This window comes from Anopheles moucheti, chromosome 2 (genome assembly GCF_943734755.1).
Source record: "Anopheles moucheti chromosome 2, idAnoMoucSN_F20_07, whole genome shotgun sequence".
NCBI classification, from domain to species: Eukaryota; Metazoa; Arthropoda; class Insecta; order Diptera; family Culicidae; genus Anopheles; species Anopheles moucheti.
Window position 1 is genome coordinate 89,495,392 of NC_069140.1, and position 16,059 is coordinate 89,511,450.

At 45.4% G+C, this 16,059-nt stretch overlaps 5 protein-coding genes across 9 annotated transcripts; 2 read left to right on the top strand and 3 right to left on the bottom strand.

Moving 5' to 3' along the window:
* Positions 1–33: 33 nt before the first annotated feature.
* On the bottom strand, positions 34–4,289 carry LOC128310016 (uncharacterized). The gene is made up of 7 exons (XM_053046547.1): positions 3,631–4,289; positions 3,281–3,384; positions 3,092–3,211; positions 2,048–3,010; positions 1,918–1,961; positions 1,641–1,847; positions 34–1,552 (listed from the first exon to the last, which is right to left on the bottom strand). Exons 1-7 carry the CDS (start codon positions 3,713–3,715, stop codon positions 1,048–1,050), a joined length of 2,028 nt encoding a protein of 675 aa, XP_052902507.1. The 5' UTR covers positions 3,716–4,289; the 3' UTR covers positions 34–1,047.
* A 400-nt stretch (positions 4,290–4,689) lies between these two features.
* Positions 4,690–6,497, top strand: LOC128302084 (26S proteasome regulatory subunit 7). Its single transcript, XM_053038812.1, has 5 exons — positions 4,690–4,857; positions 4,942–4,979; positions 5,052–5,225; positions 5,296–5,435; positions 5,503–6,497. Exons 1-5 carry the CDS (start codon positions 4,785–4,787, stop codon positions 6,380–6,382), a joined length of 1,305 nt encoding a protein of 434 aa, XP_052894772.1. The 5' UTR covers positions 4,690–4,784; the 3' UTR covers positions 6,383–6,497.
* Positions 6,498–6,998: 501 nt separating this feature from the next.
* Positions 6,999–15,453, bottom strand: LOC128298117 (60S ribosomal protein L11). 2 transcript variants are annotated; one of them, XM_053033858.1, is made up of 4 exons: positions 8,471–8,585; positions 8,364–8,375; positions 7,746–8,187; positions 6,999–7,276 (listed from the first exon to the last, which is right to left on the bottom strand). In XM_053033858.1, the coding sequence occupies exons 2-4, from the start codon at positions 8,364–8,366 to the stop codon at positions 7,146–7,148; spliced, it is 576 nt and encodes a 191-aa protein (XP_052889818.1). In that variant the 5' UTR covers positions 8,367–8,375; positions 8,471–8,585; the 3' UTR covers positions 6,999–7,145. The 2 variants fall into 2 exon arrangements, with proteins under 2 accessions (XP_052889818.1, XP_052889825.1); XM_053033865.1 differs by lacking the exons at positions 8,364–8,375; positions 8,471–8,585 and adding an exon at positions 15,442–15,453 and having other exon boundaries at positions 7,746–8,178.
* Positions 9,290–12,938, top strand: LOC128298100 (cystathionine gamma-lyase). Of its 2 annotated transcripts, none has more exons than XM_053033838.1 (5): positions 9,290–9,479; positions 11,243–11,390; positions 11,469–11,843; positions 12,117–12,297; positions 12,365–12,938. In XM_053033838.1, the coding sequence occupies exons 1-5, from the start codon at positions 9,463–9,465 to the stop codon at positions 12,832–12,834; spliced, it is 1,191 nt and encodes a 396-aa protein (XP_052889798.1). In that variant the 5' UTR covers positions 9,290–9,462; the 3' UTR covers positions 12,835–12,938. The 2 variants fall into 2 exon arrangements, with proteins under 2 accessions (XP_052889798.1, XP_052889807.1); XM_053033847.1 differs by lacking the exon at positions 9,290–9,479 and adding an exon at positions 10,655–10,792.
* On the bottom strand, positions 12,927–15,418 carry LOC128298077 (uncharacterized). 3 transcript variants are annotated; one of them, XM_053033819.1, is made up of 5 exons: positions 15,403–15,418; positions 15,195–15,336; positions 15,009–15,047; positions 13,491–14,907; positions 12,927–13,422 (listed from the first exon to the last, which is right to left on the bottom strand). In XM_053033819.1, exons 2-5 carry the CDS (start codon positions 15,309–15,311, stop codon positions 13,187–13,189), a joined length of 1,809 nt encoding a protein of 602 aa, XP_052889779.1. In that variant the 5' UTR covers positions 15,312–15,336; positions 15,403–15,418; the 3' UTR covers positions 12,927–13,186. The 3 variants fall into 3 exon arrangements, with proteins under 3 accessions (XP_052889779.1, XP_052889787.1, XP_052889772.1); XM_053033827.1 differs by having other exon boundaries at positions 15,018–15,047; positions 15,195–15,412; XM_053033812.1 differs by having other exon boundaries at positions 15,195–15,412.
* Positions 15,454–16,059: the final 606 nt, after the last annotated feature.

Here is a 16,059-nt window from a genome sequence, read left to right on the forward strand (position 1 = left end):
CAATTAGTTTAATAGTTTACAAATCTTAGGCAATCTATTTTGTCACATTTTCTATTTTTCTTACAGGAAACTCTGTACCTTTCCGTACCTACGGTGTAAAAGGAAAAGTTACATTCGTATTAGGCTTGGACCGTTCTCCATTTTGTTTTACTACCTCACACAGAGTACACTTCTACAGGGAAAGAATAAAGGATGCACGTGGAATAAAACGGAAAGAAAATAATCTAATCTTCATGTTATGTGTGATCACGGTTCATTACTCAAATCGCTTGGTACATGACACTGTGAATAAATAACGAATGGTGAAAGGGGGTAGTTAGAGTTTATCATACATACATACATATATATGCGCGCATAAGGTAAGTGTTGAGTGAATGCTTATGTTGTACATGATAGAATTGACACTATTTTAATAAGTAACTAAAACTGTTCAACTGAGTTTTCCCGCATGCGACGAGTGTCATATCCCACGCACGTGCATGCACAGTGATCGTTACCGTCTCAATCCGTCCTTCAATAGGTAATACGAGAATTAACTAAACAACCGCGTATATATATTCACAAATCCCGATCAGTTGCGGGAAACGAGGATCTTATTAAGTTGCATTAAGTGTTACCCGCGGCAGATCACAAAGATACATCCTTCTAATAACGTAAACGCAACGCGTAGCTTCCAGAGTTCGTTGCCAGCGTGGGGAACCAACACCAGTGCTTGCAGATGTGTGAGTGATGTACAGCATATATGTCGTGTGAATGTTTAACAATTACGCCAACAGAAACCTACTAACAGTTTGCCTTCCACAGAGTCACGCATTGTTCTTTTTGCTGAAAGAACTAACTTTTTTTCGTTTGTTGCACACTGTTTCGTTGTGAAATGGGGACGCGACATGTACTAGAGTAGAAGAGGATGCACGAGGGAATGAGGTTGGGACCCCATTTTGTATAAGCACGAATTCCAACAATATGCGCCACTTCTTCAGGCTCAGATCTACTAAATAAAGACATCGAAAACCGTACGGCGATCCAATAGTTCAGCACTACAGACTTCTAGGCCGATGAGGGAAGATCCTGTTTGGTTTCGGCCATGAGTAATCCGCCAGCACTGTTGCCACCGTTGGCACCCCCACCACCACCGACCGCGAGGGCGGATGGTAGGGGTGGCGGTGGTGGTGGCGATTCCATAATATCACCCACGCTTAAGTCATCCAGACAGATGGACGAAAGCAGTACGTGATGCCGTTGTGGGTGATGATGAAGTAGATGGTCATCTAAACTGTTGGCACCGAGCGAAGATGCCGCCGCCGATGACATGAGTCGTGATGAGAAGGTGTATAATTTTTCTAATCCACTAGCGTCTCCGCTGGTCTCGACCAGCAGCGTCCGGGGCGACGCATGGCTGCTCGCAGGGAATGTATCGTCCTGTGGTGTCATGCAACGATCCTCCAGTACGTCTTCCAGGTTGAACAGCGTATCGTTCGACGCAGTGAGAGAGCTTCGTCTGGCAAGGGCTGGCACAGATTCGGTTGCTTCGCACACCACAGGACCCTCGGTGCTGCACGATGGCGATAGACATTTACAGACAACAACACAAGCAATTAGGAAAATTTGTTTTTGAAGGGGCAAGCAAACAAACCAGTTACCTGATTATCGTACTCTCCACAATATTGGAGCAGTGTGCGACACTGATCGACGGTGGCAAGCTAATTTCGTCTTCGTTTTCCTCCAAAATGGGCGACAGTGAACGGTTGTAGTTGATGATGATTTCGTTTTCCTCCGTCTCTCGTTCAGGCCGCTCGTAATCGTGTATGCCGCCCTGGTCAAACGCTTTAGGACTTCCACCGAGAGCCCTGCAAAGTAGATCAAAATGCATACGATGATTATTTAGGGCAAACAGCATTATCAAACAACTTCACTTACTGATCGTGATCATTCTCGGTGCGAGCAGCTCCCCCGCCACACTCCTAAAAAGCAAACGAGATAAGAGTTCGTGTTAGAAGCTATTTCTCATCTCTTCCTTCATTGACTGACGATCCACGCAGTAACCTACATTGCCCTGGGGTAGCAGTTGGCTCAACTGTTGACGAAGTAGATCAAACGTGTGATCGTCCTGGAATGGATCGTTACCAGCACGATTCCACCCACTGTCCTCGCCTTCGAACGGTTCCATCGATCCTTTCCACCACTCATCATCGTTATCGTCATCCACCGCGGCAAACGACACGTTTCCGTCCAACTCCAAATTTCCCCATCCGTCGAATATGTTCCCCCGGGAGTTGGTGGGCGAAAATTCGTCCGCCTCCAACGGAGAAAGGTTGCTCCCGTTAGCATCCATCATCTGCAGCATATACTGACATTTGTAGAGCACATCGTCGACCAGTTCTGCTGCCTGCTGTTCAACATCCTCCCGCCTAAGCACCTTGTCCGAGGGTGGTTCTGAGTAGATGGACGGTGACAGCGATTCGTCGCTTTCGTTCAACGGTGTGGCTTGGCCCTCGTCCTCATCCTCGTCTTCTTCGCCCTCGATCGCAATATCTAGCGCACGCAACGCTTCCTCAATGCTGATAGCGTCTGCTGACTGTGCCATCGTTGCTGTGACCGTAATGGTGGTGGCCGTTGTGGCTGCCGCTTCGTCTATACTATCGTCACTGACCAGCGGGCGACGTTCGTCCTCGTCCTCTGCGTCCGACCGTGGTGGTGGCAACCCCTCGTCATCTTCCTCACCTGAGGAGGTCGGCAACGCTACCGAAACCGCCGTGAGATTACACTTCTCGCTCCGTTCCAGCGATTCATCAAAAATATCGGAAAACAGAAGGGGTTCATCGCCGGCCACCGGTTCAACGGTCGCAGTAGTAGCAGTCCGTTCGGTACGTTCATCCGATTCATCGTTCGGATCGAACTCATCGTACGTACAAGTCAGCGGATCGCTTCTACGCGTACAGTACGAATCGTGCGGATGATCTACATCGATCTGATAGGTTTCAATCTTATCGAGAAGATTATCAGTGGAAAGCTAAAAAAAAAGTAATGCAAACAGCTATATACATCGCACACTCTCCACCGGGGGTTGTTGACTCCAAACAAAGAAACTTACGTTGTTGGGACTCGACGGGATGACAGCACACGGTACAGATGTGTCTAGTACATTTAAAGCCTTCAGTATGGGGTATTCCGTTGCAATCACCTCTTGTATGATGTCTCCATCCTTAAATTTCTGCAAAAATTAGAAATAAGCGGTCAACAATTGAAACACACAGAGACGATCCGTTTTCGAACCAAATACCTTAAATTTTCCACTCTTCTTTTTGCAGAAAATACAAAACCCCATTATGAACGAACCAAGGCCAAGACATGCTAGCACCCCGAGGATTACAGCGTCATGATGTCCTGTGCGGGAAAGGGAACACATTTTTAAACTCTTGAAAGGGTTCATGCTGAAAGGGCTTTTATGTAATGGTCCAAAAGGAAGGACACAGCTTGGTCCGCGTGAAGCGAGCGAGAGCGGCTGCTAGCTGATGCAGCTGCTAATCAAAACAGCACACGACGATCGTCACCCGCAAGCATAGCCAAGCTGCGCAAACTTGACATTTAATCGATGCAGCACGAGCGCATTATGCACCGTCGTTCACTCACCTGTATGCACGTACGGGATCGGTATTGCACTACAGGCGTGCAGTATGCTCGTGGAAAGGTAAACACTCGATAGAACGTTCTTCATTTTGTCCGTTGTTCTCTGGGCACATCACACGGAAATCCATCCAAAGCTGGTGATGCTGGTCCGATGCTTTACGCTGCGTCGTTACTGCTCCTTGTCTTTGCCACATTTGTCGCCCAAAAGCATGCTTCGTGGCTTGTGCGCTTCTTCCCTCAGTCGATGCTTATCCACCACAACGTACGACGATGTGTATCGACCAATATAAGCCGAAACTTGAGCGTTTTTACGTCCAGATGATTACGCTTCCTCGATACACTTCCAGCCACAGTAGAACAGGTCTCGGTCGTCACACGTTCTGCGCTACCAGCTTGACGATCATCTGTTCACCTTGCCACAGCGCTCATTCGCTACGTGCGAGGACGGACGTGAAAACGAGGAAACACGGGATTCGTTTTACATTACGAAAACAATTCGCCAATACTGTGGCCACTAAACTGCTGAACATGCTGCTCGGCTTAGCATCCCGTGCGGATCATTTCTTACGGCACCCACTTGCTTCAACAAACAGAGGCCACAATTGCTTGTTTAAATCCCGTACAGAAAAAGCTTCTTTTCTGTTCCCGTTGGCCAGGTGAGATTGTTTGATCGTAGTTGCTAAGAGGGGTGCAAGAGAAAAAACGAGTTTGTGCTTTTCTCGGACGGCCGTGAAGACAATGCGAAAAAAGCAGGCAACTTCGTCGATGACAGTGCGATGACGTTTGGAACGACACGGTGCTTGCAACGATGGTGGTCATTCCCAAATAACTCATTTACGCTGTTCTCCAATATTAATGCACAACGTTACAAGTAGAAAAGCAAATAATAACATTTTTTCCACAAGAAAAGCAGGAATACTATTCTGCTCGTGCAGGAATACTATTCTAAAATCTATTCAGCAAAAACAGCTGTGCATGTGATAACCCTGGTGCCGCAAGCTGTCATCAGCCTGTTGGCGTTTCACTTCGATTTGCTTGTCATTGTGAGAAATTTGGCGAATTCATTCTCACAGCCAGCAAACAATTGTTTCCAGTGTTGTCGATTGTCGATTCGCGTTGTTAGTTTACGTTTATTTGAGCAATTGTAATATTCCAACATGCCGGACCATCTAGGTGACGATATGCGTAAGGTGAAAGGCGACAACAAAGAGGTAGAACCCGAAATCGAAGGTAATGGTTGCAACAGTGTCTAGTTCCCTTTTCCCAATGGTGGCAATGGGTTTCAATACGCGTTGTGTGTTTTTCCCTTTTCAGCTTTGGATGAGGTCGATATTGAACTACTGAAGACCTATGTAAGTATGGGCACTGCAGGATTTGGTTTCGATCAAATGCTAACCCTCGTTGTACTCCTTTCCATTCCGTAGGGCCAAGGGCAGTACCATAAATCGATCAAGCAGATCGATGAGGATATCCAGAAGGCGATGAAACAGGTGAACGAACTGACGGGAATTAAGGAAAGCGATACCGGTCTTGCACCACCCGCCCTGTGGGATTTGGCTTCGGATAAGCAAATTTTACAAAATGAACAACCGCTGCAGGTAGGATGCAAACGGAAACAAAGCCGCCGGAAGATATGATGTAAACTAACTGCTCGTTCCATCTGTTTAGGTGGCTCGTTGCACCAAGATCATTAATGCTGATTCTGACGATCCGAAGTACATCATCAACGTGAAGCAGTTTGCTAAGTTTGTCGTCGATTTGGCTGATTCCGTGGCACCGACTGATATCGAGGAAGGAATGCGCGTGGGGTAAGAAGGCTCTCGTGATCGTAGGTTGTGTTCCACTGTTGATTTTTCCCTTTTTCTCCGCATCCAGTGTCGATCGTAACAAGTATCAAATTCACATCCCATTGCCTCCGAAAATCGATCCTACCGTGACGATGATGCAGGTGGAGGAGAAACCGGACGTAACGTACAGCGACGTCGGTGGATGTAAAGAGCAGATTGAGAAGCTGCGAGAAGTCGTGGAAACGCCTCTCTTGCATCCGGAAAAGTTTGTCAACCTCGGTATCGAACCGCCGAAGGGTGTGCTACTGTTCGGTCCACCCGGTACCGGCAAAACACTGTGCGCTCGGGCCGTTGCCAACCGTACCGATGCGTGCTTCATTCGTGTGATTGGTTCCGAGCTGGTGCAGAAGTACGTCGGCGAAGGTGCCCGTATGGTGCGTGAACTGTTCGAAATGGCACGTTCGAAAAAAGCTTGCCTGATATTCTTTGATGAAATCGATGCGATTGGTGGGGCGCGTTTCGATGATGGCGCTGGTGGTGACAATGAAGTGCAGCGAACGATGTTGGAGTTGATCAACCAGCTGGATGGATTTGATCCTCGCGGAAACATTAAGGTACTGATGGCTACGAATCGACCGGACACGCTCGACCCGGCACTGATGCGTCCGGGCCGTTTGGATCGTAAGGTGGAGTTTGGTCTGCCGGATCTGGAAGGGCGTACGCATATATTCAAAATTCACGCCCGTTCAATGTCGGTCGAACGAGATATTCGGTTTGAGCTGTTAGCACGATTGTGTCCCAACTCGACCGGTGCCGAGATTCGATCGGTGTGCACTGAGGCTGGTATGTTTGCTATTCGGGCACGCCGCAAGGTGGCAACAGAAAAGGACTTCCTCGAGGCGGTAAACAAAGTCATTAAGAGTTACGCCAAGTTCAGCGCTACGCCTAGGTATATGACTTACAATTAGGAGCAATCAAAACAGCACAGGCGCCGGCAATACGGTGCAATATCGACCGTTTGTGTAATTTCGTATCGTTTGAAAATAAAAACAATCCTCTTGGAACAATTGCGTTTATGCAAATATTTGATTCCTATATATTACTGTAATATTTAATATTTGATTAAATCCGTCGTTTAGTTATAATTCTTTGTGAAAGAACGCATGCTTCGAAAAGCTTTAAAATACTACAAGTTTTATACTGCGAATCGTAGGAAGATTATACTCCCTCCGGAAGTCTCAGATGAGAAGACAGAAAAGGCTTTGAAGGTGAACTACCGGTGGGTGTTGATACGCATACCAGAAAGGCTAGAATCGACAGACATCTTTCGACCTTTACCAATTCAAAGAACTGCTGCTATTGCAGGACCACTAGGCGGATGTTAAGAACAAGAAATTTCTCCAAGAAAAGATTTGAAACGCTCGTCTTAAAACCTCTCCAGACTGTCATGCAATTAATTCATAATTTCTAATTCTATTGCTTCAAGAACAGTAAACAGACCAGAAAAGATACTACGGACAGATAGAACTCATCTTTCAGATCATGGATCAATGCACACAATAATAATGCCACACAAAGTTGATAGGTTTTGTACACCATATTTCCACCCAAACCGGTGATGGCTTCGATGAAAATGTTTATTTCTTTCTCAACGCGCCCATCTGTTCCATTTCCTCCACGGCTCTTCCACATATACTTCCACTTTACGTGTTACATACCTCCCAACAAAGCTTACTTCGCCTTGCTGTTCAGAATGATTCCGTCATACTTTTGCTGGAACCATTTCATCGCATCTTCCTTGGTGAGGCGGTGGATGAAACCAATCTTGCCAGTCTTGCGTCGTCGCTGGGCAACGTTGTATCCTGGAAGTAGACATTGTTTACAATTATTTTCAGAATAATGACCATTACGATAGAATTGCTTCTAGGCTAGAACAGGTTGCTTTGTTCAGTACTCCCAATAAAAGTAGGATAATCGATAAGACCCACTGAGATTTTGGCACATTTCGATTCCAGGGGACAAATAGGTTTGTTTTTTGCACCTGACTGAACGCATCCCCGAAAAGATAGAGATACGTTTAATTAAAGTGCAATTTGCGTCATTATTTTGAGCATTTAATACAACCGGCTCTTTTGTTGAGCCTTTTCCCGATCCTATCAAATTCGATAAACAAGTGTATCAAACTATCACTAATTCACGATCACTATGTGACGAATACGTTTTTCCTGCTTTCACACAGCACCATTGTTGTCAACATGTTTCACCCAGTTCCGTTCTACCGTGCTTCACTACGCACCGCCACAACCTTGTCATAAACTGCTGCACACTCACCTGGGCGACCGAGAACAACGTAGAAGTCCAATCCATAGATACCGATCGTTGGATCGTACTTGATGCCGAGATCGATGTGTTCCTGGATACCGAACCCGAAGTTGCCGGTCTGCGAGAAGTTATCACGACGCAACTCGTACTCGCGCACCTTCAGACCGCGCTCGAGGATCTCCTCCGCCTTGGCACCGCGCACCGTACAATGGACGGCAATCTTTTCGTTACGGCGGATACCGAACGAACGCACGGTGTATCGTGCCTTCGAGTAGACGGGCGTCTGGTTGGTCAACTGTTCCAGCACCTTGGCGGCACGTGTCAGCCTATCACCGGACTCACCGACGCAAATGTTCAGGCAGAGCTTGCGGATACGCAAATCTCGCATGATGTTTTTCGCCTTGTCCTTGCCCGATGCGGGCTTGGTGGCCTCTTTCACATCCTTCGCTGCCTATTTTACCGCGCGCACGACGGTCGTGAGAAAACGAGAAGCATTTTCGATTTTAATCAATGGAAAACAAACATATACACACACACTTCGCCCAGGGCAGTGCCGATGGGGTTTGCCTGGCCGTCTGTCACGATAGCAATGCTTCCGTATCGGCTCCACGACTGCGCTCAACTTACCATCTTTGCTACCTAAAACAAGACAAAACAAACATTACATTAGCCATCTTCATACTATGGTCCACCGGTAAGCGACGGCTTCCGGAGCACTGGATTCGGTTTAGTACCTAAAATTACGAGGAATTCGTAGCAGACCGTGGCACAACGCGTCCGCTAAACAACAAATTTCACCGGAAAAAGAACTGTCAGAAGGCCGATGAGCAAAACCTCATTTCCGTTTTCGTTGACAGATTTCAATGCGCAGATGACACAAGAATGCTTCATTTACAACAGGGGCGTCAATTTCTGCACTACTTCCATTTCCCGTTGGCGATGAACAATTACTGTATTTTTTTTTCATTTTACCACTTATTTGTGTATTTTTTTAATTTTGTTTAAGTATTTACCATCCACTAGAAGCAAATTGTTAAGTTTACATAATGTTTAATGCTTTAAGTTGCGAATGTTACTGGTATATATTTACTCAAAGTGTTGAACTACTTGTTCTATACTTGTAGATTGATTTTTCAAAAACTCCCGTAGCACCCTGTATCAAAAATCAACTGTGGCTTTTGATGAATAAAGTTTGAAAATCATTAAAATATTTATTGATCAATTGTTCACGGAGTTATTTATGTTTTGAAAATTAAAACACCGCGAAAGTTGAATAAACCTACAAACTGTGAAACTTTTTTGTCTGGTGTAATTTTGTTATTTTATAATGCCTTTGTCCTATCCATATCTATTGCTTGTTTTATGCAAATTTATCTGCAGTTTAGGTTTAATTGGCTCTACTTTATAGAAAAAAACTGAAAAATGTTCTCTTTGCATTTAAGCTAGTAATTAATATAAAATTTAAAAAAAAAACAATATTACCTTAATCCACATGGAGCAGATCTCATTGTGTTTCGCAATCAGGTTACAATTCGCGTGGTTTGTTGGCCGATCTTAACGATCGCTGTAGTCCACCTCGCACCGGCCGGACATTTAATTTTCTCCCGCGTAACAAGACGGACCACTTCTCCGTTCGTCCAACGTGTGTGTTCAGCTGGTTCACTTTTCATCGCTGCAATTCGTGGATTAATATCGTGATTTGTTTCCATCATCTTCATTAGATACGATGGCCCAATCAAGCAAGTGCGTATGATTTTTTTTTATTGTTTTGTTATTGTTTACACTCCAAAAAGTGACGCAATGTATTCAGTGCAAATTATCATCCGTTTTGTGTGAAATCATTTCATTTACGATCGATAAAAGTAAATGTTCGTTTATTGAGATGGGAATCTTTTGTGAGTGTGTTTTTCTTTTTACACCTGACGATGGGCGAGAGAAAATGCGTACGCGTGTCAAAATTTGCACGTTTCCGTTTTGTGCGCTATTTTTATCAGATTTGTTTACCACTTGTCCCACGGTTCTGTTGATTGCTCTTTTTGTAGGTTGCTGATGAAAAAAAAACAACATGCGCAAGAACAGACCACGATCGCAAAACAACTGGTGACTGGTGGGTTTTCCGTTAAAAAAAGAGCTCATGTTTAAAAACACGTTTTCATGCGAGGCAGTGTACAGAAAGCAAACGTGTACATCCCCTAAGAATCCCCCCGAAAGGAAAAAAAATCGTTGATTGGCATTACAAATGACTGTATTAATTGCATTCAAATCAAACACCGTTCACAAACCGCTAGTTATGACGATGGCGATAATTACATGGGTTCTTAGGTTTTCCCATCGTAAACGGTCAACTGTGACGATGCACTTTTACATTACGTGGCCTTGAATTTCCATAGAAAGGCCAGACAAGATAACGGCAGGCTTCGGTAATTCAAAACCACCAGGAAATGGTATTTAAGGATCTTATTACAGATGTAACATTGATCTCTCGTGCTTCTGTGGCTTCCATTCGCTCGGCATCATTTCGTTTACATTTTGAAATGAAATTGCAACTTTATCTTCCATTGTCCAACGATAAAAGATAACATTATTCGAGCCATAAATTGCTCACCATCCACGCCATTCAAGATATCATAGATAACATTAATCGTATTCTATTGCAGGGGGTTTATCATGCGCAAGATAGCAGATGATGGCCAGACGGGGTCGAGTGGATCCGACTGTCTTTCAGCTACGCACCCCATTGGAGGTTGTCTGATTTAAAGTTCATTGTCAATCACCGTTCAGTGAACCGTTTGTCGGCGGTTTCTTGCCCCACCGACAAATTGGCACTTGAAAGGATTCTTTAATAGACGAACTAGATTCATCTGTTACGCTACTGGAATCATTATCACCAGCTGCTGATAAGCGCAAAACGCACCACACCACGCCTCGCTCGGTTCTGACGCCATCTGGAAGAAAGGATGTTAGGGGAGAATAACCTAAACAGATATCTTCATACAACTAATCCTCTAGAGGGCTCTTTGATCAAAGCCTTCTGCTATTGAAGGAGAAACGATTTTGTATAAGTGGCAATATCCTATTGGTCGCTAGGCTCACCATGCGTTATCTTGCACCGCTAATGTCTTCCAGAAGAATTCTTGTTGTTTTTCTTAATTGCAATCAGCTAGGATGGCCGACATCATAATGTACTTTAAATATTTCGTGATGTCCAAAAACAAAAAAAAAACGCCATCCTCCAAAAGTGATAAGAACCGCAAGCCCCTCCATACGCCAAAAAAGAATAACCAACGTCAGCATGGTTCTTATCAGGCGTGGTACCTACGGCGAATAAAAAAAGCGCCCAAACGCCCAACCGTAACGAATCAAAACACACCCCACAATGTTCGGTGGTTTTTGTTTTCACACTTTACGTCAAGAATAATCAGCTGTTTCCATTCTTGATTGTCCAATTCGAATGTTTGCAGTAGTTTTTTTTAATTCGTTTGTTTTTCTTTTATTCTCACACGTAGCAACGATGGTTTCCTTCCCCAGCCGAAGGGATTCGCCACCAAGGCGATACACGTTGGGCAGGATGCGGAGCAGTGGACCAGCATGGCCGTTGTTCCTCCGATCAGCATGAGCACCACGTTCAAGCAGCATGGTCCGGGACAACATGCGGTATGTTGTGAGCACTTGTATGGCTTACTTCAACATTTGGTTTTAAATGATTCGTTTCGTTTTTCAATATCACCCAAGGGTTTCGAGTACGGACGTAGCGGCAATCCAACGCGAGATGTACTGGAACGTTGCATTGCCTCCCTTGACAATGGCCGTTTCGGGCTTACGTTTTCTTCCGGGCTTGGTGCAACGACGACGATTATTACGATGCTGCAGAATGGTGACCACATCGTGGCCGGTGACGATCTGTACGGCGGCACGAACCGTCTGCTGCGCAACGTTGCGCTGAAGATGGGTATCGAGGTGGACTTTGTCGATCTTACGAAGCTGCCGCTGGTGGAGCAGGCTATCAAACCGAACACGAAACTGTTCTGGATGGAGACGCCTACCAATCCACTGCTGAAGGTGGTGGATATACGCGCGGTGTCCGAGATTGCTCACAAGCAACCGGGTGTAAGTATCGTAACGAGAATTACTGGGTTTGCGATTTCATTGGGCAGAGGAGTTGGTGTCATTGGCATGGTTCCTGTTCAAATAGAATTAACATTTATTAAACCAGATCTGGAATCATGCCCTGCATCTTTTTGACTGGACGAGCTTCCTTACGCACACTTTGAAATCTATGACCAGCAACCAGAAATAGACAACAATTCTGCCAGATACAGTAGAAGATGCAAATCAATGCAATTTAACATCCACTCTTATGACTCTTTCTCTCTTAACCAGATTGTGGTGGTGGTGGACAATACATTCCTGTCGTCGTACCTTCAACGGCCACTAGATTTGGGTGCGGATGTCGTTATGTACTCGCTCACCAAGTACATGAACGGTCACTCGGACGTCATTATGGGTGCCATGGTTACCAACGACGAGCTCGTGTACGAACGTTTGAAGTTCTTGCAAAATGGTAATTTGCTATAAATATTCAACATGTATTTTTGACAGTTAAAACAATACGATTAATTGAATTCTAGCTGCCGGAATTGTGCCATCACCGTTCGATTGCTATTTGGTCAATCGTAGCTTGAAAACACTCGCCCTGCGCATGGAACGTCATAAGAGCAATTCGCTGGCTATTGCCAAATTCCTGGAAGCCCACCCGAACGTGGAACGGGTGCTACATCCGGGACTGGAAAGTCATCCACAACACGAACTGGCCAAGCGTCAAACGTACGGCCACAGTGGCATCATGTCGTTCTACATCCGCGGTGGACTCGAAGAGTCCAGCGCCTTCCTGAAGGCACTGCAGGTGTTTACGCTCGCGGAAAGCCTTGGCGGATACGAAAGTTTGGCCGAATTACCGTCCGTCATGACGCACGCCTCTGTCCCACTGGAACATCGTCAGGTGCTTGGCATAACCGATGGATTGGTGCGTTTATCCGTCGGTTTGGAAGATGTGGATGATCTGATCAGCGATTTGAAGCAAGCGTTGGCGAAGGTGTAAGGCGTATCCGCACGATCACGAGCGAACGGGACAAATGATTCCAAGGACACCCACAAACGGAAACAAAGCAATAAACAGCTGCCATCAGATTTTGAAACCTTTTGCAGTACAATTACTTTCACTTTTATTTCATTTGAGTTTGTGAAACTGTATTGTCCTAAAATCGCACTGTACGTTTTTGCGCGCGTGTGCCTGCTAATAATTTCTCTAACTATATTACAATGTGCTATCTAAAAAGGGAGGGATGAAGATTGCAACTTTCTTTACACATAACATTAACATATGGAAGTATAAGATAACCAACAAAACTAAACTCAACGGGAACAATTAACTGCGTACCGATCTCCTCATTTTATGGTACTCTCTTTGCTAAGGCTAAGCACATCGGACACAGATCAGTCCGCTGCGGTGTCAACAGTTGTCCAACGATGGAACGATTACCATTTTCATCCCCACCATCACAATCATCAGTGTTGGTTTTATGATCGGTCTTTTGTTCTGCTTGCGCAGTGTCTTCGTCCACGTGGCAGCTCAGGTGATACAAATTACTACAATCCACACAGGCGTTTAAACTATCGGCAGTGGTATCTATGGGAGAAGAAAAATACCCACACATTATTCGCTTACTTCTTCAAAATAGTTCACACAAAACATACCCTCTTTTTTGCAAACGAAACAAAATTTGCTCACCGGTTCTATCACACTTTCTAGAGAGTCACCTTGAAAGGAGGCTTTTCCATCAGCAGATGAAACCTCCACCGACAGCGAGGATGGTGGCGCCGGCATTACAAGGCTAGACCAAGGCTTTCTTTTCTTAATGGATTTTTCTGCCGACGTTGCGGTGAACAGCAGCCGCTTGTTTACATTATACCGTCGTTTCTGTACAATGTAAAACTGCTGCTCGTAGTAATCGAACCGTCCGTAATGGAAGTCTTTCCGCTCGGTACTGCAACAGCTACGACGCTTGCGCTCATTTTTTCGTCCCTTTAAAAGATTGCTATCCTCGATCGTGTACAGTCCGAACAGTTTGAGAAAGCTGTACTGTTCCCACTCGTCAATGTTTGTCGGCAATTGGCAGGGTGGTTCTTCCGGTGGTAACAAGCGCTCGAGCGATGATTCATCGGATGTACCATTTTCAACGGTGGACTTGCGTGTACTGCCACCATTGCAGGACGTTCCCGGTGTCGAGGCCCGCGAGTTGGATGAATCTGACGACACGGATGAGCTGCGCTGTTCACCCGCATTTACCGAACCGGCCCGATTGTTCCGTCCGCTTTTAATGGCCGAAGCGGGTGGGCTCGTGTGAGTCTGTTTCAGGTTTGTCTTTTGTGTGGTTTTCGCCTTATTTAGCGCTTGTAGCAGATTGCTGCGGCCTCGCTTCACAGCAGCCGACTCCTGCAAAGTGATCGGTGCCAAATGATCTTCCGGCTCGATGCTGATCTCCTGATCGATCGGTTCTTGCTTTATTTCCAGCTCCTGCTTCACCGCAACCACGGGCGTTGTGGAACTAGAACGGAGCATTTTCTTCAGGGTCAAAGACTGTTCGGGCGGTGTTTTACGCCTGCTGGCTGTTGTCCTTGTTGTGACCGTACCGGCCAACAGGGGCGGTGCAGGAGGTGTTATTGGTGTGTTCGAAGGTGTCAGGGAAGGCTCTTCTTTAAAGGCAGTAATATTGGGTATATCACGTTCTTCTTTCGGTTTTAACAGCGAGGTCTGCAAAACCGGTCTTCTACGCAGCCGTTTATCTGGCAGTTCGGGCAGGGCGGTGGCAACTTCACAGCTTTGTGTCGGTTCCAGTCGATACTTTTGGTACAGCTGGCTCTCGCTTAATCGTTCCGATACGGCATGCGGTGTGTATGATGTGTTGCAATGTACTTCCGAGTGATTGGACAGTACCCAGGCGACGTAACCATTCGCAAGGTCATCACCAAGCACGATGCGCTTTTCGTTGGCCGTCTTTCGCTGGAAATGCTTCAGCCGGTTGGTCAAATCCATCACCAGCAAACTCTGTTCCTGACCGATCGCCCTCATTTCGTCCTCCAGCTCGAGCAAGTACTTCCTTACCTGTTCTTGCTGTGTGAAAGATCGCTACATTAGTTTCCCATTTTCGAGGACAGCGTGACTCAAGGGTTGGTGGTTTTGGGTGTATTTGGGGAGTAACATTAACAACCTACCTGACTCACCGATAAACTGTTGCATCGTTCAATAAAGTACTGTGTAGTATCGGGAAGAAAAGGAATTGCATTTTATCATCATCATCTACCATAAGTTATGAGACAATGTCGGGTGCATCGCATTGGGACGAGAACATGTTTTTCATTGAGCGCACACGCACACTGCCACGAGCAACAAAAACCCACCTGATGCACTTTCACGCAGTCCCGCAACGATCGTTGGCAGTAGGCGATATCGTCCTTCACCGTGTCCGGTATGGAGAACTCTCTGATAACTTTATGCTTCTGGCTATCGCTGACCATTTTCTAGTCTTCCTTGGGCAATGCACTACGCTGGAAAGAACGGAACTGTGGCACTCATCTGATTTCTAGTGCGAAAGGAATGTTATCCCACCTGAGCGAAGTTATCAACCGCACACGCACACAACACGACTGCAATGACCATATGGGTTGACAAGTTGCTGAAACGACTGTCAACAAACCCAATTTCATTGAAAGTGAAATTGTTGGTGATAAATAGAGAGGATGCAGGCGTTTTATTCCAATATCATGCTTCCTACTAGTATACTAAAAGAAAGAAAATAAATCTCTACCTGGATCGTCTTTCAAACACTCCATACACTGGAAGCACACTGGTAAAACTGGAAAATATCTTTTAGTAATAGCTATTTGTCCGTATTTTCATAAAAGATTGGCTTAAAACTAGCTATTACAAAGCATCCAACCTCACTTTCTAGAAAGAAATGATAAAAACTTAAAATAAAGTTTCAAAAATTATGTGCAAATGTAGGCCATCCCACCGTGCCGGTTAGTCAGCTGTCATTTTGAACTCAAATAAACGTAAACAAACAAAAACCCTTCGTTGGAAAAAGGGCATACAACACGCGGCAGTGCACAACGTGAAGAAATGCATAAAAGTATAAAAAGATTTCAGAACAGAATCAATTTCAGACAGAATTTCATTGTTCCATATAGAAAATATCCCCCGGTTTTATATACTAACGTTGAGTGCATGTTGCATCAATATCTTCTTCAATAATCTTCAAATATG